General features: G+C 40.6%; 3 protein-coding genes across 5 annotated transcripts; all 3 read left to right on the forward strand.

Moving 5' to 3' along the window:
* Positions 1-580: 580 nt before the first annotated feature.
* LOC130385131 (coiled-coil domain-containing protein 106-like) lies at positions 581-3175 on the forward strand. Its single transcript, XM_056593455.1, has 2 exons — positions 581-1204; positions 1431-3175. The coding sequence occupies exons 1-2, from the start codon at positions 1018-1020 to the stop codon at positions 1727-1729; spliced, it is 486 nt and encodes a 161-aa protein (XP_056449430.1). The 5' UTR covers positions 581-1017; the 3' UTR covers positions 1730-3175.
* A 64-nt stretch (positions 3176-3239) lies between these two features.
* LOC130385129 (uncharacterized) lies at positions 3240-6382 on the forward strand. Of its 2 annotated transcripts, none has more exons than XM_056593452.1 (2): positions 3240-4187; positions 5045-6382. In XM_056593452.1, exons 1-2 carry the CDS (start codon positions 3627-3629, stop codon positions 5123-5125), a joined length of 642 nt encoding a protein of 213 aa, XP_056449427.1. In that variant the 5' UTR covers positions 3240-3626; the 3' UTR covers positions 5126-6382. The 2 variants fall into 2 exon arrangements, with proteins under 2 accessions (XP_056449427.1, XP_056449426.1); XM_056593451.1 differs by lacking the exon at positions 5045-6382 and adding an exon at positions 4278-4707.
* A 2987-nt stretch (positions 6383-9369) lies between these two features.
* On the forward strand, positions 9370-14372 carry LOC130385128 (uncharacterized). Of its 2 annotated transcripts, XM_056593450.1 has the most exons (6): positions 9370-9643; positions 10195-10257; positions 10469-10564; positions 11543-11852; positions 12291-12418; positions 14197-14372. In XM_056593450.1, the coding sequence occupies exons 1-6, from the start codon at positions 9605-9607 to the stop codon at positions 14269-14271; spliced, it is 711 nt and encodes a 236-aa protein (XP_056449425.1). In that variant the 5' UTR covers positions 9370-9604; the 3' UTR covers positions 14272-14372. The 2 variants fall into 2 exon arrangements, with proteins under 2 accessions (XP_056449425.1, XP_056449424.1); XM_056593449.1 differs by lacking the exon at positions 14197-14372 and having other exon boundaries at positions 12291-12619.
* Positions 14373-15938: the final 1566 nt, after the last annotated feature.

A 15938-nucleotide genomic window follows, 5' to 3' on the forward strand; every position in this document is an offset into this window, starting at 1 on the left:
GTATGCCAAAACTGGGTAATACATGTATAGTTCATACCATTGTACAAAAGTTAACATGTTAAATTTTCCTACAAGGTTTGACTTGTATATTTAAGCAATAGATCACACCAGGCTGTGGTATGTGCTCATTATACCACTGTTAAGGGGCGTTGTCCGGCCCCGACGCGCAGCGGAGGGCCGGCGACCCCCTTCACAGTGGTATAATGAGCACATGCCACTGACTGAAGTGATCTATTGCTTTTATACAACGGTTACTGTTATGGCGAAACGAAAGTCATAGACACACTACATTTAAAAAGAAACCAAGAAAGTCAAAGTAGCCGTTTTCTTAAAGAATACAAAAAAGTAGTCCCTCCTGGCTGCCGCAATGCATCGACGGTCGCTATGCAACACACTTTAGCGTCCCTCCGAGAGAAGGCTCCGATAGAGCGGTTGGCCGGCAATTTATCCTATGGAGCAGTTCACTCGCCGTGTGCCAAAGCTTTCGTTAGTCTCTCCATCGCCTTGCTCACTCCCGGAGTAACAACATTTACACCCACTCCATCATCCAAGCAGCAGCTTGAGCAAAGGCCTTCAGCAAATCAAGGTTAGTAAAGCTGGAGTAAGGTTTTACTTAAGGACTTTCAAGAATGTACGTGGCTTCACTAGAATTTTACAACAATATACCACAACAATATTGGGGTTCACCCATCGTATGAGGGTCACTCTATGTCACAACGTCTGATAGACATATGAGCATATGAGCTCACATCGTGTAGCGACAGTACCTTTAGACTTTGTCTCACTCCGTTTTTCAAGGAAATCATGTCATTCAGATCTTCCTGAGTGGAAGCTAGCTTAACCCCACCTCCTTTACAGCCACCCCCTTCCCGACTATCAGCCGTCAGAACCTTGGTCAGAACGTATTTTTCGAAATTGTGCAGTGGGAGAAGTTATGCTGAGACAGGGGGTAAAGTTGTACTTTAAGGTTGTTTTAAGTTTTATTTTTCTGCTTTTTGTAATTTCTCAGGTGCGAAAATGGACAACACTGCCACCGACCCAGAGTCAGACACTGACTGGAGTTCCAACTCCAGCACTGACTCCACCGATTCCAGGAGCAGTGATACAAGCTCTTCCTCCTCTGATGGCCGCAAGAAAAAGAGGAAGCACAAAAAGAAAAACAAAAAGAAGAGCAAAAAGGCTTCAAAGAACAAAGGACTTCGAGGTAAAGTAAACTATAGAGTTATGCTGTATTTCTTTAGGTTTGGACATTACATATAGTGTATACAGCTTAGGGCAGAATTATTAGCACCCCTATGAAAATTTAATTTTTCTAAAAGTACTTACTAACCCTTACCCTGCAACTAAGACAAACCACAACAATCTTTGGGGAGAAGTAAACTGTATTTATATTAGTGTTTTATTGTTGTTAATTTATTTTCCATTTTCAGTGACAACAATATCGGATGTTGTTAAAAGGTACCACCGGGTCCTTAAACTAATTCAAAAAGGACGCAAGATGTCGAGGGCATTCCTGAAGGCACGCGTTTCTAGAAACGCAGTTAAAGACACCGCAGCAATAGCGGAGCTCTACATTGCAGAGAGGAGTGTCCTGGATGGAATCAAAGGCGAACAGAGGCTCCTTCATTTAGCAAAGCTCTGCCAGTCCAAAATTGTTGGAGAACTTGCACTTAAAATTGAAGACCTGAAGAGGAAAAAAAAACTCATACCATTCTCCAAAAAGGGTTAAAGGGACAGGGGTGAAAGGAGAGAGTTTTTTTAATTAAAGGATAAATCCTGTGTAAAATGGATCTGGGATATGTTTAATATGATAATGAGATGGGATGTTCGTTTGGGAGCAAAAAAGCACATGCAGACGCATTCTTAAGTTGGCTGTTTTTAGCCGATTCTACCAAAACGCTATAAGCTTGGAACGATGTCTCATGGTAAAAACAAAATCGCTATTTTAAACCACTTAAAAGGCTAGAAGTCCGACACTTCTTTGGTAGTATAGTAAGGGTCTTAAAATATAAAACGAGGCATTGATAACTTTGTAAGTGTACAGATTGTTTATTCATGGCTGCCGCGGGTTTTTAAAAGGTAGTAAAAGGTAGTAAATTAAATTAGGCCAAATTAAAGCCAGTAAAAAGTAGTAAAAAGTAGTAAACGTCATCTGACGAGGTAGTACATTTTCGAACCCTAATCCAACTGGACCAATGCCTTTTTCAATTAATGTTACTAACGTGAAGGCCTAGCTTCTTCAATAAACTTGCGTGAATATATTTTTATGTTGCGAGTAGGACCTGTGACCTAGGATTCACGTGTACCCCGCGCGCGCGTTAAAGTCAGTTTGGGTACCCGGCTGGCTTGCTACCAAACCTCTCCGTGAGTTCGCATCAAAATGGGTAAATGTAAATTTTCAGACCTCTGGCTGGAGGAATCAGCCTTTAAAGACTGTCTTAGGCCAGTAGCTGGCAACAGCCGAGAGGCGTATTGCAGTGTCTGCAAAAAGACCATTAATATTACCTGGATGGGGGTGAAGGCGGTCAAATCGCATATGGAGTCTGCCAGTCACCGAGCCAGGACGCGGGGACGTAGCGCGCAGCTACCGCTGTCGCTGTTTTGCGCTAGCACGACTGCTAGCTCTACGCCCTCAACCTCCACTGCTCCCTCAACTTCGTCTGCTCCCGCCCCGCAATCCACCGCCAGTATTCCTACGACCAGCACACAGATGCTCTGCGCTGCCACCTCTACACTGCAGGCCGAGGTACTGTGGTGTTTAGATTTAGCAGTAAAACACCACTCGTTCAAGTCAAACGATAACATAGGAGAGCTGTTCCGCATGATGTTCCCGGACTCCCAAATCGCAAAATCGTTCGCGTTGGCCAAGGACAAGACCGGCTACATCATCAAATTTGGCATTGCCCCCTATTTTAAGAAGCAACTGGTTGAGGCCATCAATCATGCTGGACCGTACGTCCTGATGTTTGATGAGAGCCTCAACCAGTCGTCAAAGAAAAAACAAATGGATATACACATTCGTTTTTTGGAAGATGGTTGTGTACAGTCCAGATATTTTGGCTCACAGTTCCTGGGACATGGAAGAGCTGACGATCTGTTGCGGCACATCAAAGTAAGTTTATTTTCTTTTACTTACACTTATTGGTTACATAGGGGACATTGTTTGCATTTTAACATTTTCATGGATATTTGATAATTGTATTTATTTATTATTATTATTAAATTATTATTATTATTATTTAGCCTATCGTTGAATTTCTGTAACACAATATTGGAAAAGTGTCTAATTAAAAAGTGTTATAGCCAAACTGTTATGCTTAATCTGAAGGTTGAGCATGGCTCAGATAAAGTCAGATCTACATTATTGGGATTTTGTTTACAGTGAGCCACATTTGGAGAACCAATGATCTAACTTTGGCAAAACAGTCCTTGATATAGGCCTAATATCTATCACTGTCAAATGTATTCCAACACCTGACTTGTGTTTTACTTTAGGATAGTAAAGCTAAATGTTTGATTTGAAGCATATACAGTATTACTGTCTGTATATTGAATGTGGTTTCAATGTTATTTAATCAAACTTTCTTCTGTGTGATAATTCACAGGAATGTGTTGCACAACTCAACATGAGGGAGCTTCTCTCAGTTGGAATGGATGGCCCTAATGTGAACTTCAAAGTCCTGGATCTCCTTCAAAAGGAGCATGCTGAGCTGTACGGAGGTGCTCAAGTCCTGATGGTTGGGAGCTGTGGACTGCACACCCTCCACAATGCCATGAAGGCAGGCTTCACAGCCTGGCAAATTGACAAACTCCTGCGCGCGCTCCATTTTCTCTTCCACAACGTTCCTGCCCGAAGAGAGGACTACACCAACATAACCGGATCATCCTGCTTTCCCCTCTCTTTCTGCGGCCACAGATGGGTCGAAAATGTGCCGGTTGCAGAGAGATTCCTGGAAGTTTGGCCCATGATTCAGAAGTATGTTGATGCTGCTGAGGAGAAGAAGGTCCAAAAACCGAACACGGCCTCTTATGACGTCATCCTGGCAGCACTAGGAGATGCACTCTTAATGGCAAAGCTTCAATTCTTCCTCGCCATTGCGAGAAGTTTTAACCCATTTCTTGTTAAATACCAAACAGATGAGCCAGTGTTGCCTTTTTTGGCAAAAGATTTAACTGAGCTTCTGTTGGTAAGTAAGATTTTGATTAATTATTTTAAAAGTAAACCTGTATTAATTGATTGAATGGCTGGGTAACTATCTGCTTGTTATCATCATCAGAGTTTACTGAGGCGGTTCATTAAAAGGGAGCTCCTAAAGGACCAAAGCCCCCTGCAGCTCATTAATTTGGACATCTCTGAGGAGAAGAACTGGGTCTCCCTCAAAAGGGTAGACATAGGCTTGGGGGCTGAATCTGCCATCAAGGTATTTTCAGTGTTTATTTGTTTTGTGAGTTGAATTTGTGAATTATGATGCTGCACAAATCAACTAGCAATTACAGTTTGTTCAGTATTAATATTATCATTAGTATTATGTAAACATTTCCTTTCAAAGAAAGCATCGACTATATGTTTCTTAATGTTTCTTGATAGGCACTCCTGGGCAAACCAGGAACCAAGATAGGGGAACTATCTGTACTCAGCCTGAGAAAAGAGTGTTTGCAGTGTCTGATTAGCATCGTGAAGAAACTGCAGGAAAAGTCCCCGTTGAAATTCCCCATTGTTAGGCAGATTTCCTGCCTGGATCCCACAAAGATGGTCAAAGATCCAGAGTGGTGCATTGTACAGATTAAGGCATTAGTACATACTTTCATCCAGGGACAGCAGCCACCTGTCAGCAGCTGACAGGTGGCATTGCAGCTGGTAAGAAAATATTGTATAGGGACAGTAGAAGTGGATAGGTTATTCAAATTGAGAACCAATGCTTTAGATACTGTTGTGTATCTATGATGTACTGTATGTACTTTTGTTGAATGGATGATGAAGCAGTTGACTGGAATGTTATAAATGTAATGAATATATCTTAATTTGTACCTGTCAATGTTGCAGGTGATGTCATCATTCAACAATTCACATCCTTTCTCTCTGTCGTGGGCAGAGAAGATGAGTTTGTTTCCTTCCAACCCCTGAGGCAGCGTCTCGATGTCTTTCTCCACTCTAAACTCTGTATGTCCCACCCTGACCTGCTAAAGTTCTGCCAAAGTGCTCTCCTCCTTTCCCATGGACAGGCCACAGTAGAGAGAGGCTTCTCGGTGAATAAAGAGGTAGAAACGTGTAACCTCCGTGATGAATCTCTCGAAGCCCTCAGGTTAATCTGTGATAAGGTAACTGTTTGTGGTGGCGTTCTTAAAGTTCCTCTGACCAAGGAGCTCCTGGCCTCTGCTGCTTCAGCGAGGTCACAATACAGGCTATACCTTGAGAGTGAGCGGAAAAAAAAGGAGAGCGCCACACAAGGGCTTAAGAGGAAAGCAGCAGAGAAGGAGCTTGAGGACCTCCGGAACCAGCGGCAGGTACTCAATAGCGTGTGCCATTCACTTGAAAATGATGCCGACAAGTATGCAGAGATGGCTGAGGGAAAGGCAGGAACAAAGATGGCTGAGCTCATCACAAAATCCAACTCTCTTCGGAGAAGACACAGGGACAAAAAAGCAGACCTTCTCCAAGTGGAAAAAATGATAAAAGAAAAAGCCACACAGCTGAGGCACTTGTGACTGCAATTTTAATTAGCAACTCGTATGTTTGCCTGTTGTTAATATCATTGGTTATGTTCTCTCTCTCTTGGTCATTTTTTGTGTCCAGTGTTGAAGTTATTAAGTTATTAAGTTGTTTGTTAAAAATACTATTACAGTGTAAAGTTGCACTTTATTGCCATTTTTTTGAGGCCCTAATTTAACCATTTTGTTTCAGATTCCAATTCACAGTGTAGCTGTTCATTCTAAAGGTCCAGTCTGTCTTCTAATTGTCATGGAATTGTTACTTTTTGACATTAAGTAAAAAAAACTATGGACACTTGTGACTGCAATTTTAATTAGCAACTCGTATGTTTGCCTGTTGTTAATATCATTGGTTATGTTCTCGCTCTCTTGGTCATTTTTTGTGTCCAGTGTTGAAGTTATTAAGTTATTAAGTTGTTTGTTAAAAATACTATTACAGTGTAAAGTTGCACTTTATTGCCATTTTTTTTAGGCCCTAATTTAACCATTTTGTTTCAGATTCCAATTCACAGTGTAGCTGTTCATCCTAAAGGTCCAGTCTGTCTTCTAATTGTCATGGAATTGTTACTTTTTGACATTAAGTAAAAACCTATGGACCAAGGCCGGTGGGGACATCTTGATTAATCCAACTCCTATGTTAGAGTTCCCTCTTACTTCAATGTTGCTCTCTCGCTGGCCCTAACACAAACACTCACATACACCGTGTGTGTGTGTGTGTGTGTGTGTGTATATGTATATATACTTTAAGCTGCTACAGTTGAAGCTTGAAGTCGTGCTGGTAGTAAAAAAAATTGTGACGGTAGTAAAAACGGTAGTAAATTCAACTTAAGAATCTCTGTATAAACCCTGTTATTACAAATTACATTTTATACACACAATGCCATCAGTTGTTCACCCGTCGACGCCATCTTGTATTTAAGACTCGATATAAGTACATTGACAAACACAGAGATTGTGACATCCGTGAACAACACGCAAGCTAAGCTCTGTGTTCGCCATTCTACTTATCAAGTCTTAAATACAAGATGGTGTCGATGGGTGAACTTCTGATGGTATTGTGTGCATAAAATATCATTTTTAATAAACAATCTGTACACTTACAAAGTTATCAATGCCTCGTTTTATATTTTAAGACCCTTATTATACTACCAAAGAAGTGTCGGGCTACTTCTATCCTTTTAAGTGGTTTAAAATAGCAATTTCGTTTTTACGAGACTTGCCCCCATCGTTCCAAGTTTATAGCGTTTTGGTAGAATCGGCTAAAAACAGCCAACTTAAGAATGCGTCTACATTCACTTTTTTGCTCCCAAATGAACATCCCATTTCGTTATCATGTTAAACATATCCCAGATCCATTTTACACCGGATTTATCCTTTAATTTTTTTTCTTGTTTTAAAAAGTTCAAAGTAAGCCTGGTTGAAGTTCTTTGACTTACTATACATGTACATTGCCCTTTGAACTCTTTGCCTTTGTACCACAATTGCTGATTACGTTTAGTAATTTATTTTCAAATAATAAAGTTTTTTTTCCGTCTCTGATATCCTGCTTATGTTTTGTTTATTTCACTTTGTGGTCATCCAGTGTTACTGATTAGTTTTGCAAAACTTTTTTTCTATTTTGTACTGTTACTAGTCTGTAGACTACTGTTCTCAACTGTTTTCACTTTAATTTGACAGTCCGAAGACCTGTCTACTAATGCTTGGTTGAATATCGGCTGATAGTTTGTTGATCATCAACAGATAGTCAACTATTTTCTCTGTTTTGCTCTGTTAATAGTTAGTAGACACTAAACTGTTTTCACTTTAATTTGATAGTCCGAAGACCGGTCTACTAATGCTTAGTTGAATATCGGCTGATAGTTTGTTGATCATCAACAGATAGTCAACTATTTTCTCTGTTTTGCTCTGTTAATAGTTAGTAGACACTAAACTGTTTTCACTTTAATTTGATAGTCCGAAGACCTGTCTACTAATGCTTAGTTGAATATTGACTGATAGTTTGTCGACATATGACAATGAACAGGTTGTCACCTACACAGGGTGCCTATTGATTGATAAAATATTCTCATCTTTATTTTACAATGAACATATATGATCAACAGAGGGTTGAATGTTCATTCATTAGATGTGTTCCTTGTGAGTGGAGGAAAGTTGATCCATATAAAACGTAGGTTGAGAATTGGTTAATAACAGCAGTTGATAGTCAACTTACTAAAAGTTGACACTCAACTGATAGTTGAATAACTGTAAAGAACATGTAGTAAAAAGCACAATGTCTTTTGCAGACTGTTTTTGTAAAAATAAATGAACAAAATAAAAATATCCTATAGTTAACTAACACTTAGTTGAATGCATGTTTCATATTTGTTGACAAGCTCTGTAGAGTATCAACTAACTCACTGTTGAATATCAACTAAACACCAGCTAATAGTGCAACGTGTAGTTAACTTAGTTAGTTGAATGCTTGTTTCTTATCTGTTGAAAGCTTTGTTGATTATCAACTAACCATCTACTAATAATGCAACTAATAGTTAACTGACAGTTAGTTGAATGCATGCTACGTGTACAAAACAACATCTACTAATAGCGCAACTTATAGTTAACAGACAGTTAGTTGAATCCATGTTTCTTATCTGTTGAACAAGCTCTGTCAATTATCAACTAACCATCTACTAATAGTGCAACTTATAGTTAACTTACAGTTAGTTGAATACATGTTGCTTATCAGTTGAGATAGTTTGGTTGAATGTCAACTCATTCACTGTTGACATGCAACTGCATATCTACTGATGGCTTGTTGAGTGTCAACAGTGGACTATCAAACTAAAGTGTTACCGAAAGGGTTGCTTTTATAGCGGGGGCCTGTGGCGTAGTGGGGGCCTGTGGCGTAGCGGGGGCACGTGGCGTAGCGGGACCACGTGGCGTAGCGGGGGCACGTGGTGTACCGGGGGCTACGTTTTTTTTACGTTTTGCACCTGAGAGCGTCTTTATATCGCATTTGTTTTGTAAAATGACGTTGATAAACTCAACTGGGTCAGCTAGGGGCCGACTGGGGTTCAAAACGTCGAAAAAGAGCCGATGCTTGATGCTTGATTTTAAATTCCTTAAAAACTTGATTCTGTAACGTTAATGTTCCCACTTGTCTTGTTAACCTAATCATCGTAGCATTATAACATTTTCTATAATCACAATTTAGACATCTATTTTAGTTTAAGTTTCTTCTCAACAAACTCTTGTGTTCTCCCTGAAAGTTAATAAATAATGACATTGAGATTAAAGAATGTTTTATATTTGTCTTGAATTTAAATTGTTTTTTATTAATAAAATCCCATTGAATTTAAAATGTATTTGTTTCCAATGAAGTCCATAGTCACCAATAGTGCTTGAGAAAGTGTTTGAAATGTTGTATCTTGTTCACAGAAGTCTACCAAGAACTTGCCCAAAAGCGTGACGCATTTAGCCGAGGGGAGGAAATATGGTCTGTTACAGTGTTCCAGAAAAAAAGCAGAAAGACAGGAAATCAAGCAATGGAGGTGGTAACCTTACGGAATCAAGCCACGACAGTTAGTTTGAGGACTTTTGATCATTGATAGTTTGTGATTGCATGAAATGACATAGACAACCTTGCTTATTGTTAGAAATGTACCTGGCAAACAGTGGCGTGTTCAGGGAGTGGCCTAGGGTGGCACGGGCCACCCCTGAAATCTGATTGGCCACCCCAAGTGCCACCCCAATATCCACAGCACTGAATGTAAACTGCACGCTTGTTTAGAGTTGCAGTTCCTTCTCAAACCTGAGAGGCAGCAGAGATGCGCTAAAGTAGTATGTAGCCTGCAAAAAAAAAGTCCCGAAGAAGAAGAAGTTTGAGCAAACCTACACGTGAAACAAACTGTCTATGGCAGCAACACGTTTCTGGAGCGTCGTCGAGAAAGATGTGAGTAACCTACATTTCACTACACTTACCTGTGCCTGTAGTTAAAAGCTGTAACGGTAATAAGCTAAACGTTTATCCTGTCTTGTTTTATTTCTTTTTATTGTAATTGGCACAAGGCTGTCATCATCTCATCTCATTAGCAAACACTGTTTTGACTGTCAACGATGCTAAAGCCAACATTTAGCTATTCTGTACTGCGTAACATTGTTATGTTAGACCCGTGTAAAATCAATATCATTCGTGTGTATGCACAATTATCTATTGTACAACATATAAGAATGTCGTGCATTATGGGACTATTACAGTATGAAAAGAGGTCAGAATATTAAGGATTTCTTCATAAGGAAGAAATCCAAAATAGAGCCAGAGCAGGGGCAGAGCAGTCAGTCAGAGGATGAGAGCCAGGCTTCAGCTTCAGCTGTACACATGGGTATGTGAAATCCTGATGGTTCAAGTTTGTTCTCAAGTTTGAACTTACTCATTTGGTTTGACTGTAACATACCACTTAGTTTACTAAGGAAAGGCTGATTGTATTATAATTTTAATCACAGTTTCTGTGGATGTACATGTGGATGGTAAAGAGGAAAGACCCTCAACATCACAAACGGATCAGGGTATGTATGAATTTACCTTCTTTAAAACATTATGTGCATTGATTTGAACTGGGATATTTCACTTATACTACAGTGGCATATACTGTCATTAAGCATGTAGACACATTTTTTAACAAGCGTGTAGACACATTTTTTAACAATGCTGGTGTGAAAAGCCTAAATGTGACAATTTGACATATAAATGAATGATACAATCTCTGTATTGCTTCAGGTGTGTACAGTGCTGCTGACAATCCAGAGGTTCCTGCAGGCCATGCACAGGGGGATAGTGGTGTGGCAGCCCCATTTGGCGGGCTCGGACCTATTGGTATGTCTTAACAATTGAGGACAACCATGCTAGACAACAGACTAAGCCATTTATCTTTGCTAAGTATTGAGTCAAGAAGAGCGAGGGCACTCAACATGGATGATTTTATCAAAGTGTTTGCAAGAAAACACAAGAACAGGCGAATTGCACTGTTTTAACCCTCCTGTTTACCTAAGCTTAATAGTCCATGAGCCAGGGGTCTGTACCTCCAACCATTGTTGCACATGTTAAGTTTTGCACAGTTTTGTTAAGTTAATATTTTGCCCAGAGTCTTCAGAAAGTGCATTGTCTTTTTTGTATGTACTGTTGAAGTTAGAATAAAGTATGGTAGTTTTCAATCACATTTGTATGTTGCCTTTTCCTGAATGTTGTGACTAGTAGGTCTGTTCTTGCTTGCAGTGTTAGTAAGTGAAGTAGATATGGGTTGTGGATACAAAAATGGTAAATTAATGCTATGCCGACACCTGGGTGTGGGTGTGCATACGTGAGTGTATATGTCTGCGCAGGCGCTCCTGCTCACACTTCATGCCACCCCTGCATATGTCAGTGCCCCACTGGTGCCACCCCTATCAAAAATGTCTGGACACGCCACTGCTGGCAAAGCATATTTTTCGATGGTTTCCCATCAATTATATTGAAAGCTATGGCTTTTTGTTTTAACCGGCCATGCATGATTTGTGGATGTTAGGGTAGCTACATTTCAGAAAGGATCACCATACGGTTTTAAATAAACGTACACATCATGGGTCTAGTACATTCTGGTACAAGCAGTATAATGTATTTATGAGTTTCCACACCAGCTTCAGGCGGAAGTGGGATCATGGTTTCCGGTCTTGGCTTGAAATTTAACCTTTGAGTAATTTGCAGAAGAAGCTTTTAATTTTTGCAAAATGAAAACAAATATGGCTAAATTACTTGCTTTATTTCCATGGTTTGTGGTAATCCAGGCACACTCTCAAACAATATTTTTGTTTTCAGTCTGGTTCACAGGCAGCAACTTCCATGTGCGACCAGCTTAAGAGCTACCTCTATTCCAAGAGAACCGCCAAGCAGAGCACACCCCTCCGTAGCTCTACTCCTGCTCCAGATTGGTCTGATGACTCGGATGAAACATCCTGTGATTTATTTGGGCCGTTCAAAATGCGGAAGGTGGTACTGACCAGTGAGGAGGAGGGAGATGACTGCATTCCACAGGAGGAGCCAGAGCACCAGAAGGAGCCAGAGGGCCAGCAGCAACCAGTGAAGGTTCTGGTGGAACTAGAGGAGGAGACATTGAAGGCTCTGAAAGGTGGGTGCATGTGTATGCTAGTGATGCCTGGGTTAGCTCTGCAGCCACCTGAACCCTCACACACAATTTATTGACCCACTTGCAACCATTCTTATTGAGGTCATGAAGGGAAATGCATGTTATTTTGAACCCAAGTATGTTAGGGCTGCTCGATTATGGCAAAAATCATAATCACGATTATTTTGGTCTATTGAAATCATGATTATTCAAACGTTGCGTGTTATGTCTCAGATTCCAAACCCAACTTCCTACGTTTCAAATTTTATACAATGCATATGCAAAATGGTTTTATTGCTGTAGATCAGAACTGTTGGAATGCGCCTTGGTCAATCATACTACTCGGTCTACTCTTTTGTATAATGACATGACACAAATAAGTTGTATTTTGTGTCTCAATTCATTATTTACACCTGGACCCCTTTTATATCCTTGTTTAAGAGCTTCCAGGATTAGTTGCTGCCATCAAAACAGCACTGGAGAAACTACCATCGGCATGCACCAGTTCCACCCTCAGCCAGAGTGAATGCCAGCAAACTCCAGGATCTGATACTAGGGGTGACGACTTGGTACGACTCAAAGACATACTCTGTAACCGTACCCCATTGCTATTATTCTATAACAAAGTATTGTGTTATCACACCCTTGAAACCAAGACAATGCCCAGCTGCCCCACATAAGTATACAGAAGTATACTCAAGTAGTGCTTGAGTACACTTCTGTACTACTTGAGTATACTCAATGGCAGTGTTTGGAATAACGCCGTTTAAAGTAACGCCGTTAGGTAACTCCGTTATTTTTTCAGTAACGGGGTAATCTAACTAATTACTTTTTCTGTCATCCAAACGCAGCCCTGGCGCTCCACACACAAACTGCTAGTGCGGAGAGCGGGTGGGTTAACGTCCGAGATAAGAGATTATGATTGGCTAAGGCAGGGTCATGTGTCATCGTAGCCAATCGGAGCCATTGTTTAAACTTTTTACACACATAAGCCAGGACACGCGCGCCACACACAAACAGCAAACATTCGATGAAGCAGGAGAAATGGCGAATCTGGTTCAATCTGGAGATATAAGCACTACTTCCAATTCATTGAGGTCAAGGGCAAAAACGTGAATGTCAAGGGTACATTGTGTCCAGGACCAAGAGCGAAGACTTTATCAACATCTGTTGTGAGCAACTCCAATTTAATGAAGCATCTCACAACTATGCACGCGTCAACAAAGCTAGTGGCCAAAAACACCGATACCTCCACCACAGATGATAGCTCGTCATCCACTAGCAAATAAGGTCACGGAGCAAAGTCGTCCCAGCAGCAAAAGCTAGATTTTTCTGGCCTACAACAAAAACCTATAACGCAGGCTGAAGTCAACCGTATGATAACTAACCCTAGCCAGGTATGTGGTCAAAAATATATTGCCATTATCGACGCTGGAGGATGATTCATTCCGAGCCATTATTGCTAAAATACCTAAGAAAGGAGGGGCCTGTACGCCTTGCACAAAGACGTTTGCTAAATACCTAGATGCTGACTACGCCAAAATGAACACAGAGCTTAAAAAAAGTTTTGAAGAGTTGGACTTTTTGTCTACAACTGCAGATATTTGGACTGCTCACAACCGCAGGTACCTCGGCGTGACCGCCCACTGGATAGATCCAAACAGCCTAGAGCGAAAGAAAGCAGCCTTGGCCTGCAGACGGTTCATGGGCCGTCATACGCATGATCACATTGCTACTGAACTGGACAATATCCACTCATCCTTTGCTATTTCTAGCAAAATCACAGCTACTGTCACAGACAATGGTTCGAATTTTGTGAAGGCCTTCAAAGTTTACCAGCCCGTTCAGGGTGATGACTCTGGGGAGGAGGATGCTGATGATGTGACTTTTGTCGACCTTCATGATGCCTTACAAGAAGACATGAATGTGGATGAGGATGTGGTAGAGGATATTGTGACTTTGCCACCACACCACAGACGTGCATCGCACACAGCAAACCTTATTTCATGCCGTGATGTGGACAAGTGGTTACTCTCAAGACCAGACATAAAATCTGTACAGAAGTGCTACCTCAAAATGCACAGCTTTGTGGAATAAGGCTAGCCGTTCCACAGTGGCTGCAGAGACCGTGGATGAAGTCCTTGAAAGGAAGCTCTTTGTCCCATGTACGACCAGATGGAACTCCTTTCATGATGCCGTTGCTCGTGTCTGTGAATTCCCAATCGCCGAGCTGAACACCATCTCCTACAATTTTGGGTTGAAGGCCATCACAGATCGGGAGTACCAGTTCCTCAGAGAATACTGCACAGGGATGAAGCCACTAACAGTAGCCCTCGACATTCTTCAGGGCGAAGACAACTGTTTCTATGGCACACTCCTACCCACACTGGAGACATTGATCTCCAAGACCCTGGACTTTTAGAGTGGCCTGCAAATCCTTGGTGACCTTGCAGAGGCTGTTGTCAAGGTAAGAGCTAGTATCTCTTCAATTAAAAGCATTAAATACATACTCCCATGGATTAATTAAGTGTAAATTATGAATTATGATATCAAAGTCAAATTAAATGTATATCTCTTGGCTCATAATGTGTGTGTGTGTGTGTGTGTGTGTGTGTGTGTATGTGTGTGTGTGCGTCTCATTTCAGGCGATCAAAACCGGATTTGCAGAGGTGCTGGAATGTGAGTCTGCAGTCTTGGCTGCGGTGACACTGCCCAGGTTTAAACTACGTTGGCTGCGGACACAGGAAAGGAAGGACAACGCCAAGGCAAGTCTGCTGGCGGAGTGCCGGAAAAGTGCCCAAGATGAACACCAGCTAATGGGTACCAACGCACCAACACGCAACCTCAGCACAAACTCAGCCATAGAGGATGAATTATTTTCCTTTGAGGATGAGGAGGACACCTCTGCTTCTGTGGAAAGCCAAGTTGTTGACTATTTAAAATCAGGAGCACAAGGGATGGACACTCTTAACGGATTCCCACTAATTAAGAAAATGTCACTAAAATACAATGCAGCCACTCCATCCAGTGCCCCAGTTGAGAGACTATTTAGCCTAGGGAAGCTGGTCTTCACCCCAAAGAGGAACAGGCTGTCTGACAAGAGGTTTGAAATGCTGCTGCTTCTTAGATACAATCAGTGGTTTGAAGGGTAGGATGGTTAGGCTACATGGGTTAGCTGGATACTTGACGGATACATGAATAGATTAGTGTTTTGGAAGGAGTGTATGGATGGGTAGATTAATATCTAGAAGCTAAAATTCAATCTTTAAAAGCACTCCATGTTGTTCAACTGTTTACTTTTTTAATGAAGAAATTACTTGAAATAAAGTAGCCTATGTCTTCCAGACTATTTGTCTCAGGTTGTGAGAGTTAGATTTATTTAATTAGCTAGTTACTGCAAACACACTTTATATTGTTTAACTGTTTATTTTTGAGAATATGCTTAAAGAATGTCTACCAGACCAGTTGTCTCAGGTTGTGAGTTTGATTTATTTAATTTACTAGTTACTGCAATCACACTTTATATTGTTAACTGTTTACTTTTGAGAATATACTTAAAGAATGTCTACCAGACCATTTGTCTGAGATTCGGAGTTTGATTTATTTATTTAATTAAGACTACAGAGTTGAACTCACTTTTTGTTGTTTAAATGTTTACTGTTGTTGTCTCAGGTTGTGAGGGTTAGATTTAATTTGCTACAGTTAATGCAAACACACTTTATTTTGTTTAACTGTTTTTTTACAAAGATACTAATGCTTGAAGTGCAGGATAAACCTCTTGCTATCTGTTGATGTGCAATAAATATTGAAGGTTATGTACAGGTACCCGTCTGTTCTACTCATTTCAACTGACTTGTGAAAACAAAAAATCCAAAAACCTTTGACAAACATTATAGCAACTTTTTTTTAAAGTAACGCAAATAGTTACTTTCCCTGGTAACTAGTTATTTATTATAGAGTAATTCAGTTACTAACTCAGTTACTTTTTGGAATAAGTAGTGAGTAACTATAACTAATTACTTTTTTAAAGTAACGTTCCCAACACTGCTCAATGGTATGCAAAATTGTAAATTAATGCAGAATTACAAA

The sequence above is a fragment of the Gadus chalcogrammus genome, chromosome 7, assembly GCF_026213295.1.
Source record: "Gadus chalcogrammus isolate NIFS_2021 chromosome 7, NIFS_Gcha_1.0, whole genome shotgun sequence".
In the NCBI taxonomy this organism is placed as follows: Eukaryota; Metazoa; Chordata; class Actinopteri; order Gadiformes; family Gadidae; genus Gadus; species Gadus chalcogrammus.

Coding starts and splice junctions, on each gene's coding strand:
- LOC130385129 (XM_056593451.1), top strand. CDS start 3,627: ATGAGGGAGCTTCTCTCAGTTGGAATGGATGGCCCTAATGTGAACTTC. Junction 4,188..4,277: donor ATTTAACTGAGCTTCTGTTG/GTAAGTAAGATT, acceptor TATCATCATCAG/AGTTTACTGAGGCGGTTCAT.
- LOC130385131 (XM_056593455.1), top strand. CDS start 1,018: ATGGACAACACTGCCACCGACCCAGAGTCAGACACTGACTGGAGTTCC. Junction 1,205..1,430: donor AAAGAACAAAGGACTTCGAG/GTAAAGTAAACT, acceptor TTCCATTTTCAG/TGACAACAATATCGGATGTT.
- LOC130385128 (XM_056593449.1), top strand. CDS start 9,605: ATGGCAGCAACACGTTTCTGGAGCGTCGTCGAGAAAGAT. Junction 10,258..10,468: donor AACATCACAAACGGATCAGG/GTATGTATGAAT, acceptor GTATTGCTTCAG/GTGTGTACAGTGCTGCTGAC. Junction 10,565..11,542: donor TGGCGGGCTCGGACCTATTG/GTATGTCTTAAC, acceptor TTTTGTTTTCAG/TCTGGTTCACAGGCAGCAAC.